Source organism: Chiloscyllium punctatum, chromosome 8 (assembly GCF_047496795.1).
Source record: "Chiloscyllium punctatum isolate Juve2018m chromosome 8, sChiPun1.3, whole genome shotgun sequence".
Lineage (NCBI taxonomy): Eukaryota > Metazoa > Chordata > Chondrichthyes > Orectolobiformes > Hemiscylliidae > Chiloscyllium > Chiloscyllium punctatum.
The window spans coordinates 114,853,377-114,873,098 of NC_092746.1; the positions used below are offsets into that span (position 1 = coordinate 114,853,377).

Consider the following 19,722-nt stretch of genomic DNA (forward strand, 5'->3'; position numbering starts at 1 on the left):
ACATAGATACCACCATTACTCGTGGGGGACACTTCTCACCTTGTACATGGCAGGTACACATGTGACTCAGCCAATGTTGTCTACCTTATACGTTGCAGGCAAGGATGCCCTGAGGCATGGTACATTGGGGAAACCGAGCAAAGGCTACGACAACGGACGAATGGGCACCACACAACAATCAACAGACAGGAGTGTTCCCTCCCAGTTGGGGAACACTTCAGCGGTCCAGGACATTCGACCTCGGACCTTCAGGTTACCATCCTCAAAGGCAGACTTCGGGACAGGCAGCAGCAAAATGTGGCTGAGCAGAGGTGGATAGCTAAGGTCGGTACCCATAGGGAGGGCCTCAACCTTGACCTTGGGTTCATGTCATATTACAGGTGACCACCATTGCACTACACACACACACACACACACACACAGGCACTCCTATACACACATACACATATATACACAGACGAGCACACAGAAATCCACACACATACACATATTTACACAGACACACACTCACACACTTACACATGCACCCCCTCACAGACTTAAGACACTCTACACTCACTACACACACACATAACACTTGCTCACACTCTCAATCCCCAATCCAGACAGACAGACACACACACATGCACACATATATTTTGTGGGATGAATTTATACTTGCAGGGTTACATTGTACTTTGCTCAAAAACTGCATGAATTCATGTAAAACTCCATTATCTCACTTTTTAGATTAGAATCAATCTAAACATCATGGCATAGACAAAGAACACAGGGGGCTAACACCTTCAATATATTGTCTAACTATCACTCATTGTTAACAGCTAACCTGAGAATGCAACTTTTAAATAAAAGGTTCTGTGATTTACACATGTAAGAAGTGAAACTATCATGGTATTCAAACAGATGAAAGACTTAACAGACAATCAATTTTTCAATGTATAATTTCAGTTACATCACACTGTAACTTTTTGCTATAAATTCTGTTAGGTTTGAGCCCTCCACTATCACCTGATGAAGGAGCAATGCTCCGAAAGCTAGTGTGCTTCCAATTAAACCTGTTGGACTATAACCTGGTGTTATGTGATTTTTAAGAATCTATTTGGTTAGGGTAAAGAAGCAATAGAGATACCACCGCAAAGTAATAGTAATAACGATTTTCATAACGATATGTCTTCATTTAGTTTCTCCACCTGACATAATACTACATGGTCTTTTCCAGTTGCTTGTAAGAGTTTCCTGTTTTCAAGTTCAAGTTGTCTGGCATTATTCTTTTTAATGCTTTGCTCTGGAGGCCTCTAATTTTCTTTCAATCATTTAATTCTATAAGTTCTCCAACCCTTAACAGATGGTTAGTCCAATCTTCCAGTCTCTTTTTGATGATATTCACTAACGATCATTCCAATTTCACTATCCTGAGATCTTTTTCACTGGTCTTGTGCTGTATCTATTTGGGATGTTCCTTGCTTCTTCAAAATGCCGAGACCTATTCGCTATTTGCCAAGTGCTAGAAAATGTGATTAGAATAGTTAGATGGTTGTTTCTGACTGGCACGGATTTGATGGGCCAAAGGACATTTTTCTGTGCTGTAGATCTTGATGACTGTATGAATTTAAATTTCACAACATTCAAAACTATCAATATTCTAATTTTCCCACTTTTCCATCCCATACAGCAAAACATATCTTCCAAAACCCCCTTTCTATCTAGTCCTGGGCCTGGCAGGGTTTGTGGCACAAGCCTTGGGTCTCTCCTGTCTACTTTATGGTTTGCCAAAATGATTTTCCCTTCTTATTTTCTTCTTCAGGATAATGAGTTCTAGCTCTCAGTAAGATTTAGATTTTAACCTACATTTTATTTCTAAATTCTAAAAATCACAATCTTGTAAATATTCTTAAGTTTGATACTTACAGCAATTCTTTGTTATGCTAACTTTGACTTCTTATGTCGTCTTTAACTTAGGTATCCCAGGTACTTAACTGTGATATCTATTCCAACTGTTGACCATTTACTTCAATCTCTATTTTCCAAAAATTACGTCTTTCACTTTTCAAAATTAAGATTTTTTTTTACATTTATTTTTATTAATCAGCTTTTACCACTCCATTCTGTATGACAACCACTGGGGTCTGGCTCCCTATGAATTTCACAGAAGTGTTGTAACAGATTCACTATCTTCACCAGTTAATTTCTTACTTTAATATATTGCTTTACTCATATAGTACCTCTTTAATCATGCCTTGCATATGGATGGTAAAGACCAGTCATGCTAGTATATAGCCTTGTCTTCCCCACACTCAGCTTTACCAAATACTGTTCTATTTGAAGCAGTCTGTCCTATGTTCAGCGCTCTAATCATTCTTTTATTTTTCTAATCAACTCTGATTGATTGCTGTGAGCACTTTAACATCTGGTTCCAGTTCAGCCAGTCAAAATCTTCATGATGCACAGAACAGGTGTAAACTTCTTGCTCCTTTTGCATTGGTCTGCCTCGCCCTTTAATGGGCTTTATAGGAAATTAGTTAATTGCAAAACTCAAGTGATTTACAGGTGAAAGAATACTGCAGCTAATTTAGTGATGGGGAAAAAGAGAGAAAAAAAAGCTTCTTTTGCCTGAAGCTCTCATTCTTGCTATAGCCCCTTTAGTTCTATAACTCATTCTGAACCCAAATGAAGTCCTTTCATAATTTTTCAGGGGTATTGTATCATCCTGCTTTTTCTGGCATCAGTTGTCTTGTAACTTTGAATAATTCACATTCCAAAAGTTCGGCTCTTAAAACTTCCTGTGAAATGTCTTCTTTCTAAATAAGTTTGTTTGCTACCTTTGTGATGTAGATCTTTAACTTTTTCTATCTATTCTTTACTCCCTCAGATTCTGTAAGTAGTATACCATTTGCAGTATCAATTTGCTTTAGTGCTTTTTATCTCTCCTTCTGCTGTTCTCACAATTTCTATTTATTTGTAGTTTCTGCCACCACTTCTCTCTTGCCTGGTCGGTCTCTCTTCTTAGCTCATTGTTTAGCTTTCCATGTTTTTGTTTAACTTCATTTGTGTTTTTGTTCTTCCATATCTTGTCCACCTCCTTGCATGTTTCATCTGAGATCAACGGCATTCTAACTCTTCTGTTTAACCATACTGAAATAACTCTACAAAGACTGATATCCCATTACCAAGTACCTTTTATTTACATTTGCATAGTACATGACACTGACCCAGGTAGCACAGAGCTGGCTCCTAGAGTGAGTAGAACTTCTGACATTCCTACTTATATCTTTCAGCCAGGACTCTATGATTAGACCAGGTTAACAGCCAAATCGGGGAACACACATTTTATGAGGTCTACATGGCTGACCTCATTCCAGTCACTACACAAACCAGTGCTTTTTTTTGAGTCTCCAAGATAGTGCTTAGCAATCTAGCCCACTAGCCTTGACAATTGTTTGCAGAACTATTTCAACCATTACTCTACTGGGTGTATTCTATAAGCCTCTAATTTATGGAAAAGATACTGAGAAATAAATTTGCAATAGAATTACAGAGATGCAAGAAATATACCTTATGTATAGTTAGAGACATTCCAATTTAGACTGGCATACTTAAGGGCAGATTTGGGGAGGAATTTATAAAGTGTGTTTTTGAAAGTTTTCTGTATTAGTGCGTTTTTCAGAACAATGAGAAAGGATCTGGTTCTGCTGAATGAGATCAGTCAGGTGGTTCAAGTATCAAATAGGGGTACAGACATGTCACAAGAAATGGCTTTCTGTGAAGAGAAGTTATGGAAAGTCATCCTGTCTTCATTCTTTCCATTTTACTCTTTCTGTTTTATGTTTCCCTGGCCTTAGGGAATTCTGTGGGTCGACAAAGAACTCTGCCAGTCTGTGAAATTACAATCACATCGTCTTTTGGTTGTAGCAGTCCTCCATTTGCTATGATCTGTCTTTACTGCTTGCAAAACAAAGCTTTTCACTGTGCATGTGATTACAATAAATCAAAGCAAATAAATACATTGGTTTGGCATAAAAAGTTCAGTATTTATATGGATTTCAGGATTCTGATTTATCATCATAACGCAGGCAAAACCAATTGCACAAAAGACAGCCTTTAAAGAGAAAATATTTTGGATACGGAGGAAGTTCACCAGGTTGATCCCATGAAGGATTTTCTTCTGATGAGAAGTTGAGTATGTTGCAGCTGTACCTATTGTAGTTTAGGAGTATTTTAGGAACCTTAGTTCTTAAGCAGCTTGGCAAGATCGATGCTGAGAGGTTGTTTTCCCTTATGGGAGAATCCAAAACTAGAGGATATAACGTTAGCACATGGAGTCGTCCATTTAAGAGGAATTTCCTCTCCCAGAAGGCAGTGAATCTGTGGAATTCTTACCATCGAGTGCTGTAGCTGTTGGCTGTTAAGTTTTGTCAAGGCTGAGATAGACAGATTTTTAACAGTACGGGAATGAAGAGTTATGGGAAAAATGTAGGAAAGTGGAGTTGAGGATTATCAGATCACCCATGATCTCATTAAGTGGCAAAACAGACTTGATAGGCTTAATAACCCACTTCTGCTTTAACGTCTTGTGGTCACAGTTGCAGTATATTATAACAAGAAGGCTAGAAAAGACAAGGGAAACCAGAGGTCTCTGTATGACAAAAGGAATGATACGAAGATGAAACCAAACAAGACTAGAGGAATCTGAAGGTTCATGTCTGAGTCACTGAAACATGACAGGCTGATATAAGATGTTCTCCCTGGCAGGGTGTCTCTAGAACATGAGCACATAATGTCAGGATAAAGCAATTGAGTTTGATCGACTAATCAATTAGATCATTGCAAATTTGATAATTCTAATGATGAGGTGTTCTTTCGTTCAGAGGGTACTGTCTCTTTGGAATTCTCTATCCCAGAAGGCTGTAGAAGTTCAATTAATGAGCAAAAAAATCCATAGATTTCTGGAAAGTACCAGCATTAAAGGATATGGACATTGTATGTGGAAGAGGCATTAAGGTGCTAATGAACCATGATCTGGAGTGGTAGGGCAGGTTCAGTGGGCTGAATGGTCTAATTCTGTTACTATGTTTCTACTTTCCTGAAGAAGGACTTATGCCCAAAATGTCGATTCTCCTGCACCTTGGATGCTGCCTGACCTGCTGCGCTTTTCCAGCAATACATTTTTCAGCTCTGATCTCCAGCATCTGCAGTCCTCACTTTCTCCTATGTTTCTACAACACAAGAAGAAGCTGAAAATGGAAAGTTCAGAGGAAAGGTGAAAGAAAAAAGCAGTAAGGAGAGAGTATGAAAAAAGACTGGCAGCTAATGTCTTCTATAGACATATCAAAGTCTTCTATAGACATCAAAAGTAAAAGGGTGATAAAAGAAGGATTAGGGCCATGTGGAGAACAACAAAAGGATTTATGCATCGATTATGTCTCGATGCAATGAGGCAGAGAGTATGACTCTACACCTCTGCTGCCAAACACTCCTGGGATGTGCGTGTTGCTGGCTGGGCCAGCATTTCTTGCCCATACCTAATTGTCCTTGAGAACGTGGTGGTGAGCACGTTCTTGAGGTGAAAAAATAATCAACATTGAAATAGGACAAAGACTGCTATAGCACTTTTCTATGAGACATCATCTCAAACATTCACTTGAAAAGCTAGTAGGCACAACAGGCCAAATGGCTAACTTCTGCACCATAATGCTTTTGGGATTCTGATTCTGTGAAACACAAGGTGTACAAATAGAGACCTACAGCCTTTGAATATCTTGCCCCATTTCTTTCGGCTGCTTTTCCTTGTTTTTAGGGAAGGATAGACAGATTGGGTCTTTTCCTTTATCTTGAAATAAACTGAAAGATGCCAGAGAACATAGAAACAGGAGCAAGAGTAGGCTATTCAGCCACAAGCCATTCTATAAGATCATGGCTGAGCTGCCCTAGGCTTTAATTTTTTTTTTCACTTCAACTCCTCAATATTTCAGAAATATATCCACTCTAAAATAATAGAATGTTTTGCTGACAGTGGATACAGAAGTGAAGGTTCCATTTGTGGGAAAGCGCTTAATTGAAGTCCTTGAAACAAGGTAATCCAATAGGGAGCTCAAAAGTAACTGCTTTTCTTAGATCAGTGACAACACAGTACTTGCTCCCACAGGCAGTGGCTGAAGTGAATAAGAAGCATATTTAAAACTTTACTGAAAAAGGTGGTAGTTGAGCCACTAAATGAGAAAAATATAGATGAAGATGAAGGCTGGATATACTTAATGCTGATAAGTCACCAGGTCCAGAAGAGATGTAACTCAGATTCTGAGGGAAGGGAGGGAAAAGTTGCAGAAATACTAGCCATAATCTTTCAATGTTCCTTTGAAATGGGGTAGTACCAGAGGACTTGAGAACTACACTTAATACAGCCATTGTTTTAAAAAAAATGTAAGGACAAACCAAGGAATTACAGACCTGTAAATTTAACCTTGGTATTGGTAAAGTGTTTAGAAACTATAATCTAGCACTAAATTAAAAATCAGTTGAACAAATTTGGTATAATTAAGGAAAGCCACTGTGGATCTTTTAAGGAGAAACTCATGTTTAACTAATTTGTTGTTTGGTAATACAGAACATGAGTATTGTTGATGACAAATAATATGTCTTATATTTGTTTGAACAATTTGCAAAAAATACCAAAGTAAAGGAAACAACTTATTCATATTGTACAAGCGAAGAATGTTGAGTCACTGATAGAAGTGTTGTCGTAGAGAATGTAGTAGTTAGATGAAGAATGATAGTTAACTTAAGTTTTATTTAAATTTAGACTAAGCTGGTTGACTTCAGTTGCAGGTATTGTCCTGAGGAGTGAAGCAGAGAATGGCCGTCACCTATTTTACTTAATTGAAGCAGACACCCTGAGTGCATATATTCCTTCTGTTCTTCGAGCAACAGATTTTATTTTCATTTTTAAGAGTTCTTGGGAGAGTGATCCATGTTTGTATGTATACATGCATTTTTAGTGAGCTTTTATAATCTTTGGACGGGTGGGAGTTAATAGTTTAGTGCATTAGAACAAAGGTGAAAAAAAAATCCGTTGTTGCCAAGTCATGGGGATCCAGAAACACACGGAGACATCAAAAAATCCACATGTGCCAGGAAATAGAGGCAGGAATATTGAACTCTAGTAAGTACTACAAGACTACAGAAAATTAAATTGAGGGAGCTCCTGTTTGCTCTGAAAATTATGTAGTAGTGAGTTTAGTGAGCCATTTGTTTTGGGTTTTCCATGGAAAGGTGCAAGCTGAAGAGAATAGAGGGAATATACGCCAGAAGGAAACCAGATGTAGCAGTGCCATCCTGAGCAAGAAGCCTTGATGTGAAGATAATTGTAAATCTTTGCTGGATTTTGGTTGTTTGTAAGATTAATGCTGGGATAAAAGGAATAGCGTGAGAATGAAACCTTGTCTGGGATTTGTAATGAAACCTTAGCAACCATTTTGTCTAATATAATATAGTTTATGCTTTTATTGTTCAATTATTTTTTGTTAAAATTGCTGTCGCAGGCTTTAGCATTGCAATACTGATATCCATTGTTTAAAGAAAAGCAAATTGAATTCTGGCTTGGCAGATCTAACTCTGGGATCTGGCTTTTTCAGTAATAACACCAGTTGAGATCTTAACAAATCAAAGCAGTCCATCATCAGCAATCACTCACTAACAAATATGATTGTCCACCTAAGAAGTTCAATGTCACTGGTTACGGTTCTGTGGGTCCTAATGTGACTTATGAGCCCAAACTGCATCTCCAAACACACTGTTGGCAGGTATTTCTGGGAGGTGGAATTGGCCCTTGACCATGAGATTGCCGGCATTCCTTTCTGGTTCCTTTTCCATGCTGCCTCTTGCCAACAGGTGTTCTTGAAGCATTGTGTCCTTTCATAAAGGAGATTCCACTCAGTCAGTTTCTTCTAAGAGAGGGCCACCCAAGTATTGGCATCTGTTGCATTATTTGAGGTAAGTCTTCAGAGAATCTTTGAAGCAGTTCATTGGTCCTCCTCTTGTTTTAGTGCTTTCTTTGATATGGGCAAAGAAGATTTGCTTTGGTAGTCGGAACTTAAGCATGTGGCTGGCCCAGGAAAGTTGGTTTCAGGTGATCATGGCCTCAATGCTCATCACATGGGCTGCATTCAAGACAGCCAACCCACTTTCATGTGCTTACAGTCCCCATTAGAAGCTTTTCTTTCTCCCTGGCAGACTATAATTCATCTTTTTGATTGCTGAACTGCCTTTCTCTCTCTCTGGAGTTCATCTCCACAAATTGCTTACTCCTTTACATATATGCGCATGGAAACGAAACACACACCCACCTGCCTTCAGCATATATAGCACTTTTTCTGGGACCTGAAATAAACTGACGCTGCTCATGCAGTGTAAACATATAGTTCCCTTTTATCTTGCATATTATCTTAATGAGTACAGTGCAGCAACAAAATGTATCTTTTTACTGATTAGAGTTTTCATCGAAAGACCAGCAAGTGTTGGTGCAGTTACTGCTTTGGTGTACATGAGAAAGCGATAATGGGATTATGAGGGGATTGGATATGCCAGACATAAAAGACCAGCTCCCTCTGCAAATTTAAAGTGGTTGGTATGTGGACTAAAGGGGATATTTTCACTCGGGAGTTTACAATAGTCTGGAGTTCGCCGCCACTAAAAATCATAAGGCATTAGGTAAAGAAGCAGAACTAGGCCGTTTTGGCCCATCAAGTCTGCTCTGCCATTCGACCATAGCTGATATGCTTCTCAATCCTACTCTCCTGCTGTCTCCCCGTAACCATTGATCCCCTTACTACTCAAGAACCTATCTGCAAATATACTCAATGATTTGACCTCTAAAGCCTTCTGTTGGGGACAGTGAATTCCACCGATTCATCACTGTCTGGCTGAAGGAATTCCTCTCTCCTCAGTCCAAAAGGGTTGCCTCTTTACTCTGAGGCTGTGCCCTTCAGTCCTAATTTCTTCTGCTCGTAGAAACATGTCCATTCTTCTCCATATCCACTCGATCCAGGCCTCTCAGTATTCTTTAAGTTTCAATGAGGTCATCCCCACATCATCATTTTAACCTCCATCGAATACAGACCCAGAGTACTCTACCACTCTTTATATGACAACTCTTTCATCCCCAGAATCATTTTTGTAAACCTCCTCCAGACCCTGTCCAATGCCAGCACACTCTTCCTTTGATACAGAGCTCAAAACTGCTCACGATGTTCCAAATGCCATCTGATCAGAGCCTTAGCAGTACATCTCCTCTCTTATATTCTCATCCTCTTCAAATTGATGCTAACCTTGCATTTGTCTTTCTAATTGCCAATTGAACTTGCATGTTATTCTTAAAAAAAATCCTAAACTAGGACTCCCAAATCCTTTTTTCCAAATCCTTTCCCCACTTAAAATTTCCTTAATTCCACGTACTAAAGTACATAATCTCACTTCTGTGCCCACTCTCCTAGTCTGTCTAAGTCCTCCTTCAGCCTCCCTGCCTCCTCAACACTGCCTTTACCTCCACCTAGCTTTCTGTCATCTGCAAACTTAGCAACCTTTGCAAACCGAGCCCTCTGTTCCTCCATCTAGACCATTAATGTATAATATGAATTGCAGTGATCCCAACACAGACTCCTGTGGACCTCCACTCGTTGTTGCCTACAATCCTGAAAAAGACCTTTTATCTCCACTCTCTGCCTTCTGCCAGCCAGACAATCCTTTATCCATGCCAATATCTTGCCTGAATACCATGGGCTGCTATTTAGCAGCTTCCTGTGCAGCCCCTTGACAAAAGCCTCCTGGAAATCCAAATAGATCACATCTACTGACCTTTGTCTAACTTGTTTGTTACCTCCTCAAAGAATTCTAACAGATGTGAGAGGCACGGTCACCTCTTGATGAATATATGCTGACTCAGTCCTATTTTACCATGTATTTCCAAGTAGTCCAAAATTTCATCCTTAATAATGGACTCTAAAATCTTACCAATGACTGACGTCACACTAACTGGTCTATAATTTCCTGTCTTCTGCCTCTCACCATTTTTAAGCACTGGTTTTACATTAGCTATTTTCCAGTCCTCTGGGACTCTCCCTAACCTTCAGGGATTTCTGAAAGATTACCAGCAATGCCTCTACAATCTCCTCAGCTACCTCCTTCAGAACCCTCGAGTGCACTATATCTGATCTGAGTAATTTATCCACTTTCAGGCATTTCAACTTCCCAAGCTCCTACTCATTAATGTTGACTACAACACTCACCTCTGCCTTCTGACTATCTTGAAGTTCTTGAGTACTACTGATGTCTTCTGCCATGAAGAATGATGCAAAGTACCTGTTCAATTTCTCCACCATTGCTTTATTCCCCATTACTACTTCTCCAGCCTCATTTTCTCATGGTGCAGTGACCTTTTTTGCCTCTCTATCCTTTTGTATATCTAAGAAAAAAAACTCTTGCAATCTTTTCTTTTATATTACTAACTAGCTTACCTTCCTACTTCATCATCTCTCCCTTCATTCCATTTTTCGTTTTCCTCTGCTGATTTTTAAAAGTTTCCCAATCAGCTTGCTTCCCATTAATTGTTGCCACATTTTTTTTTTCTGCCTTCATGCTGTCCCTGACTACTCTTGTCAACCTCATTCTCCTCTTCCTTGAGGTGAATTTCTATTGTACCTCCTGTTATGGAATAGGCCAGTCACCCTCAAAATATTCCAAGAAGGTAGCCCATATCCTAACTTTTCTAATTGTTTTAAGCAGGTGTATAGTGGATATTCCAGAGTGATGAAGCTGGCCCAACCACGCAATTTTAAACAAACAGAATTTAATTACAGACTACTGACTGAAGTATGAACAAAAGAGAACCAAATTTAGAATAACAACCTATCTGTAAATGCAATTGACTTTATCGCAACTTAATGATGCTGTTCCAAGTATTTGCAACATCCCATAAACACTCCCTTGGCAAAAATGTAAATTTAAACACAGGTTCTTACACGAGAGAGATTGCACACAGAGAGAGAGATAGGATCAGCATGGAGCTGTTCCTTTGACCAACAGCCTCAAACAGACTGCTTAATAAAACCAAGCCAAATCAAACCCTGAACTGGGAGAACTGGCCGCCCCCCTGCCTTTCCTTGTACAGGTGTCTTTTTTAAAAAGCTTAAAGACCTTTTCAAGTAGATATTTCCAAACATGTTGAAACCTCTACCATTTCCAACCCCTTTTGAAAACAACTAAGGACAACATAACCTTCTTAAAGGAGCAGCATCGTCACACTCCCGAATTATCCCCGGAAACATCTGCTATTGCTGCTCCATCTTTCCTACCAAACTTCTCTTCCTCTGTCTGGCCAGCTCCTCTCTCATGTCTTTGCAATTACTTTTACTCAGTTATAAAACTATGAGATCTGATTCAAACTTCACCATCTCAAACTGTAATGTGAAATATATCATATTATGGTCACTGCCCCCTAGGGGTTCCTTCACCTGAGCATTCTAATCAAGTCTACTGCATTACACATTAGCAAATCTAGAATTGCCTGTTCCCTAAGTGGGGTCTACCACAATCTCCTCCAAATAGCATGATAGAATGTTTTTCCCTGAATACTTAGTTCCCAGCCCTGATCCCCTTGCAGCCACTTCTCTGTGACACTCACAAAATTGTACACACCAGTTTCAATCTGCACTGCAAGCTCATTACTTGTTTTGTGTACTGTGTGCATTTAAGTGTAACACCCTCAATCCTGTGCTGTCTGCCCATTTCTCATGGTTGATCCCTTAACCTTTGTGCTTGAAGTTAGGATCCTTAGCCTTTATATACTGTCTGTCAATGCTGAGCCCTATCCATAGCTTAGTTAGAACCTAGGACAATGCAGCGCAGAACAGGCCCTTCAGCCCTCGATGTTGAGCCGACCTGTGAACTATTCTCAGCTCGTTCCCCTACACTATCCCAAAATCATCCATGTGCTTATCCAAGGATTGTTTAAATCTCCCTAGTTGACAACATTAGCAGGTAGGGCATTCCACGCCCTTACCACTCTCTGCATAAAGAACATGCCTCTGATGTCTGTCTTAAATCTATCACCCTTCAATTTGTAGTTATGCCCCCTCGTACAAGCTGATGTCATCATCCTCGGAAAAAGACTTTCACTGTCTACCTTATCTAATCCTCTGATCATCTTGTATGTCTCTATCAAATCCCCTCTTCGCCTTCTTCTTTCCAATGATAACAGGTTCAAGTCTCTCAGCCTTTCCTCATATGACATTCCCTCCAGGCCAGGCATCATCCTGGTAAATCTCCTCTGCACCTTTTCCAATGCTTCCACATCCTTCCCGAAATATGGGGACCAGACCTGCACACAATATTCCAAGTGTGGCCGCACTAGCATTTTGTACAGTTGCAGCATGATATTGCGGCTCCGGAACTCAATCCCTCTACGAATGAAACCTAACACACCATACACCTTCTTAACAGCATTATCAACCTGGGTGGCAACTTTCAGGGACCTATGTACATAGACTCCAAGATCTCTCTGCACATCCACACTACCAAGAATCTTTCCATTGACCCAGTACTCTGCCTTCCTGTTATTCTTCCCAAAGTGCATTACCTCACACTTAGCTGCATTGGACTCCATTTGCCACCTCTCAGCCCAATTCTGCAGTTTATTCAAGGCCCCCTGCAACCTGTAACATTCTTCCAAACTGTCCACTACTCCACCGACTTTAGTGTCATCTGCAAATTTACTAATCAATCCACCTATGCCTGTGTCTAAGTCTAGCTTATCTCTCCACGCTTCAGGCTCACTGCCTTTATTCCTGATGAAGGGCTTTTGCCCGAAATGTCTAACTATCACCCTCAATTGGAACCTGGCCCATCAGAACTGCTCTCTCCTTCCCTAATACTGGTGCTAATGTTCCATGAACTCAAACCTGTTCATCCCACACCATTGTTTGAGTCACATGTTTAGGTCTTTAGTCTTGTTGACCTTGTGCTAATTAGCTCAGGTAGTAATCCAGAGATTATTACCTTTTTGGTTCTACTTTTTCATTTATCCCCTCACTGCTCATATTCCCTCAGCAGAGCCTTTTTGCTCTATCTGCCAATATCACTGGTACCTATGCGAACCACAGCAACTAGATCTTGCCCGTTTCACTCTAAGTTTCTCTTCAACACAGATGTAATACAAAAAAGAACAAAAACAATTACTGCGCCAAAACAGGCCCTTTGGCCCTCCAAGCTTGTGCCGATCCAGATCCTCTATCTAAACCTGTCGCTTATTTTCTAAGGATCTGTATCCCTTTGTTCCCTACTCATTCATGTATCTGTCTAGCTACACCCTAAATGACGCTATCTTGCCTGCCTCTACCACCTCCACTGGCAATATGTTCCAGGCACCCACCATCTTCTGCGTAAAGTACTTTCCATACATATCTCCCTTAAACTTTTCCCCTCTCACCTTGATCTTGTGACCCCTAGTAATTGAATCCCCCACTCTGGGGAAAAAGCTTCTTGTTATCCACCCTGTCTATACCTCTCATGATCTTGTAGACATCAATCAGGTATCCCCTCAGCCTCTATCTCTCTGATGAAAATAATCCTAATTTACTCAACCTTCCTTCATAGCTAGCACCCTCCATGCCAGACAACATCCTGGTGAACCTCCTCTGCACCCTCTCCAAAGCATCAATATCCTTTTGGTAATTGGCAACCAGAACTGTGCGCAGTATTGAAATGTGGCCGAACCAAAGTCTTATGACATGACCTGCAATTCTTGTCTCAGAACCCTGTCCAATGAAGATAAGCATGCCATATGCCTTCTTGACCACTTTATCAACTTTCTTTGCCACCTTCAGGGTACAATGGACCTGAACACCCCGATCTCTCTGTACATCAGTTTTCTCCAGGGCTTTTCCACCTACCATATAGTTTGCTCTTGAATTTCCAAAATGCACCACTCACATTTGCCCAGATTGAAATCTATCTGCCATTTCTCCACCCAACTCTCCAATCTATCTATATTCTTCTGCATTCTCTAACAGTGCCCTTCACTATCTGCTCCTCCACTAATCTTTGTGTCATCTGCAAATTTGCTAATCAGACCACCTATACCTTACTCCAGATCATTTATGTATATCACAAGCAACAGTGGCTGCAACATAGATCCCTGTGGAACACCACTAGTCACAGTTCTCCATTTTGAGAAACTCCCTTCCACTACTACTTTCTGTCTCCTGCTGTCCAGCCAATTCTCTATCCATCTGGCCTGAACCCCGTGCAATTTCACTTTCTCCATCAGTGAAACCCAAGCACCACACCAGGCAGGCAACACAATCTTTGGGACTCTTGGTCCTGGGCACAGAGAAGAGAGTCTATTCCTCTGACTAGACTATTTCTAATCAACTGCATTTCTCTTTTCTCCCCTTCTCCTGAATGGCTTGCTGTCCTACTAATGTCAGTTTGCTCATCCTCACTATAGCCCCTATTTTCATCCACACACATGGAGCAAGAATCTCAAACCTATTAGACAAGGTCAAGGGCTGAGGCTCCTTCAGCACTACCTCCTAAATCTCTCTATCTGCCTTGCTTATTGTCACACCCTCCTGTTTCTGACTATTGTCTGAGTTCAAGGTAGTTAATGTAAGGGCTGTGATTGCCACCTGAATCATAGTATTTAGATAACTCTCCCCCTCCCTGATGTGTCGCAGTGTTCAAAGCTCAGGCTCCAGCTCACCAACTCTGAGCCAGAGTTCCTCAGTTACCAACACTTGCAACAAATGTGGTCACCACGGACTATAGTAGGATCTATCAGCTCCCACATCATGCAGGTACCACACGTTGCTTGGCCCTGCATCTCTGCTTAGTTACTTATTTAATATGTCTTCTTAAAGATTTTACACTAGTCTCTTAGTTTGTAACCTGCAAATATTTCTCCTATCAGTAAGTTACCTATAATAGTAAAATTAGTGGCTATTATCAATCAATGAACTATAGATTTCCTGTAATGTCACTCCTTTTCTGGTGTTGGGACTCCGATCCCAGGCTTCAATTTATCCTGTAAAGACTTTACAAACTATGAGTCGAAAAAGCAAGCATAAAGCACCTCTTTCCCTCTGCACCAAATTCCCAAACTGTCTCCCAAATTCCCTGCACTGTATATAACTTGGGTTTCAATTTGGATATAATCTCTTTCTTGATCATGCACAGAAGACAAAAACCTTCAATCCATTTTAAGGTTCCTGAAACTGCATCTGAAAAACAAATCTGTCATCTGCAAGATTGCAGGTGCTGGAAAATGAGATTAGAATGGGAGGCCTGTTTTTGTTTTTTTTTCTTGCCAGCACAGAAAGGATGGAATGAATGGACTTTTTAAGCCATAATATTTCTATGGTTTCTGTACACTCTAAGTAAAAACCTTTCTTTTGACAGATTGTGTACTTCAACCCACATGTTTTTTTTAAAAAACATATTCAGAGGATGTGAGCAACACTGGCTAGGGCAGCATTTAGAACTAGAGAAACGATGCAGCATAAATACAGTCCATGCTGATCCAATGAAGCACAGATGCCCTTTCTAATCCCAGCTTGCTGCACATGGCCTATAGCCCTGCAGTTTAGAGCATGCAAGGCACAGATCCAGGTACTTTTTGAAAGACTTTAGGGTCTCTATTTTCACCACTGAATCAGGCAGCAAATTCCAGACATCCACCACCCTCTGCACAAAAATAATTCCTCGCGTCCCATCTAATTCTTCTGCCATTTAGCTTGAATCTATGACCCCTAGTCTTTGAACTCTCTGGCAATAGTTTTCCTTTGGATGGGGGAATTCAAAATTAATGGATAAACTTTTAAGGTGAGAGGAAAGAGTTTTAAAAAGGACGTGGGGCAATCTGTTTACACAGAGAGTGGTTCATGTGTGGAATGAACTGCCAGAGGAAGTGGATGCAGGAACAGTTACAACATTTAAGAGATTTGGATAAATACATGAATAAGAAAGGTTTGGAAGGATATGGACCAAATACAGGGAAGTGGGACTAGTTAGTTTAGAAACATGGTCGGCATGGATTGGCTCTGTTTCCATGCTATATGACTCTATAATTTGACACATTACCATGTATCCCTTGGGCTTTTACTTTCTCGACTAATCTGATATGTGGGATCTTGTCAAATGCATTACTAAAATCCATGTAGACAATATCCTCTGCACTACCCTTATTGATGTTTGAGTTTTCCTTTTATCTTGCTTGCTAATTTTTTATAACCCTCTCTTTGATTTCCTTATTTCATTTTTTAACTTGATCCCTGTACTTTATGTATTCCTCGAGGCTGTCTACTGTATTGAGTTTTTTTTGTGGTCATCATAAGCTTTCTTTTTCTTTGAATCTTCTACTGTATTTTTCAAGATAACTAATGGAGACATAGATTTGGCAGCATCATTCTTATTTTTGGAGGTGATATGTCTCTTTTGTGCACTTTTTAGTGCCTCCCCCTGGTTTACCACTGATTTATCTTTAGCAGACCTGTCTAGTCCACCTCAGCCATATCATTTGTTGGTTTTGTAAAATTTACCTCTCCCCTGTCAGTTAAAAATCTTTTATTCTTGAGTTATCTCTGCCTTTTTCCATAATAGTACTAACTCTAACCATGACTTGGAGGTGCTGGTGTTGGACTGGGATGGACAAAGTTAAAAATCACACAACACCAGGTTATAGTCCAACAAGTTTATTTGGAAGCACTAGCTTTCTGAGCGCTGCTCCTTCATCAGGTGGTTGTGGAGGTTAAGATCATGCTTACAGAATTTGTAGCCAAAGGAATCCAGTGTCTTGGGGATGTGATACAGTAAACAATCTTAGATAAAACTTCCATCTTTTATAATGGGATATGCTGGTTTCTGTTCTTTAATATGTATATCCCAGAACTTCTTTACATTTTGAAGATAGCTCAGGTTTTTAAACAATAGGTGTGAAGTCTGTCTGTGTCCCATTGCTGTGTCAGACTGACAAACCCTCTATATAGTTTTACAGAGTTTTACATGGATTCATGCAGCTTTTGAGCAAAATAAACTGTAATTCTGCAAAAACAAATTCACCCATAAGCTTATATATGTGCGCATGTAGGAGCGACAGATTGAGTGTGCATGTGAGTGTGTGCATGTGGATGCTAGTGTACGTGATAGAGTGTGTGTATATATATGTATGTGTGTAAGCTTAGTTAAGTGTGTGTGTAAGTGTGATGGGGTATGTGTGAGAGGGTGCGTGCGTTGGTGTGAGTACGGGATGTGTATGTGTGTGCATATGAGAGAGCAAAATAAGGGAGGGTGTGCGTGGGTGTGTGAGTATGTGTGTGTATATCGAGAAGTGGGGTCACCTGTAGTGTGACATGAACCCAGGGTCCCAGTTGAGGCAATTTCCCATGGGTATTGAACTTTAATATCAGCTTCTGCTCAGCCACTCTGCATTGTTGCTTGTCCCAAAGTCTGCCTCGGAGGATGGTCACCCGAAGGTCAGAGGCCAAATGTCCCAGACCACTGAAGTGTTCCCGACAGTGAGGGAACACTCCTGCCTAGTGATTGTTGTGCGGTGTCCGCATTTAGTGTATCATCCCTTCTCACAACAGTAAATAATTCTTTAACCATTACTACTAACCCCACTTTTTTTTTGTCACCCACCTAATCCTTCCTGTAAACTTTATATCCAGGGATATTGGCCTGCCTGTTTTGCCCCTCCTTAAACAGATTTACGTTATAGCAATGACATCACGCTGCCATGTATCTATCTGTGTCCTTAGTTAATTTGCCTTGTGTATTGCATTAAAGTATGAACAGTTCAACCCTATCAATTTCCTTTCTGGATGCTTTTTAATTCTAATTTCTTTCATCGTTCAGAGTTGCTGACAACATCATAACTAATATTCTATCTTATGTTTCCTGATCTGAATCTGACGAATCTAAGCCTACACTTTGTTTCCCATCTCCCTGCCATTCTAGTTTAAAACTTTGAGTATTTATTGTTGCAATAATTTATTGCCTCAGAGGGCAGTTAAAAATTAACCACATTGCTGTGGATCTGGAATCTTGTGTCAGCCAGACCAAATATGGATGATAGATTTCCTTCCTTAATGGGTGTAGTGAATCATATGGGTTTTTTTTTGACAATTAACAGTGGCTAAGTGTTAGCCATTTGCCTAGTTTTTAACTCCAGATTTTTATTAAATTCACATTTCGCTATCTGTTATGGTGGGATTCAGATCCATGTCTCTTAAGCATTAGGTTTGGTGTTCTGGATTGCTGCTCCAATGGTTTAACCACTTCACCGCTGCCTCCTTTATATTGCTGATCAGTTAGGAAACAATGAGGCAGATTATTAATCCTATGGTTGAATTAAATTGGTGGCCTCTTTGCTGCTGGTGGACTCATTCAATTCAGTGCATCCTACTTTAGAAGACAAGTATTTACATTAGAATGGAAGTAGAATAAAGCACTTCCATAAATTTTATTTCCCTCCAGATATACTGAATTTTCTTTGTCTTTCATCATTATTCTTGGTAAAGACATTAGAACTGAAAATTTGCAATGATTACTCAGATTGCTTGAAGATTTCCTTTGAACTACTGAATCTATAATGATCCAGCGATAGAAATTATTCTTCGACTGCAATGCAAAACAGGTGATATCAGGGTGACTACTGAGTCTTGATATTTGATTCCATGGAGTGCAATGGAATTGACATTGGATGCTGGCACTATGGCGGCTGATCCTATGTCACCCAGTTTGTGCCACCAACTAAGACAACTTCTGTCCATTCTATGAATACTGGTATTCTATTCATTAATCATATGACACAACTTTTTTTTGTATTTTGTTGATTTTTTAATTTAACATGTTCACTAATTTACATGTAATTCTCATTCCCATATTTAAATTTATACATTCAGTTATAGTGCAAAGCCTTTTAAAGTAAATTGCAAACTTCTGTTTTACCCTTACCTTCGGGCCACAGCTAATGCAGCACGGATTGGAAATGTCAGTCACTGAAATTGTAAGATGGCTAATGCATTAAGTAGGAAATGTCATGCTTGTGTAGTAACAATAGTTAGTTAGAAAGTAAGGCATATTGTTGGTGAGACTAGAGGAATTTTTATTCTGCACTTAATCATGCTGCACTTACCCTGGGAGTACTTTATAATAACACTCGGTATCTGAAATGGTTCAGTGTTTTGTTTTCAAACTTGTTCTCCTTAGAATGAGGGGTATTCAAGATTGATCCAAAAAGTATTGCATTGTTATAATGAGAATCACTGTAATATTTTTATTTCCTTTAATCAGCAAAGCAACCTGATATTCTCAAAGGGCTGGAAAATGTAGACACATCAGAGGGTGGTGAAGCTTTGTTTGAATGCCACTTATCCAGACCAGATTTACATGATTACAAGTGGCTAATGGATGACATTGCCATTTCACAGTCTGAAAATGTAGAAATGGCAATCCTCGAAGCTGGGAAACGGCATCTGTTGCTTTTGAAGAACTTGATTCCTTTAGACAGCTGTCGTGTGACCTTTGTATCTGGAAATGCCATGTCATCAGCCTATCTGACTGTTAAAGGTAAAAGAATATTGGCGACTTCCATGTTGTAAAATGTTCTGCAGCTAATCGAGAGGAAGCTAGTCCTCTCCAGTTAATTTATCCTCAATTAATAGAGAAGACAAAAAT

At 39.9% G+C, this 19,722-nt stretch overlaps 1 protein-coding gene across 2 annotated transcripts in view; it reads left to right on the forward strand.

Annotated features, from left to right (window-relative positions):
* The window catches only part of obscnb (obscurin, cytoskeletal calmodulin and titin-interacting RhoGEF b), an 802,448-nt gene that overhangs the window by 507,310 nt on the left and 275,416 nt on the right, over positions 1-19,722 (forward strand). For both annotated transcript variants that reach the window (XM_072576281.1, XM_072576282.1), the window contains one exon: positions 19,339-19,614. In XM_072576281.1, the coding sequence (XP_072432382.1) occupies positions 19,339-19,614 (276 nt within the window). The remainder of the gene's footprint in view (positions 1-19,338; positions 19,615-19,722) is intronic.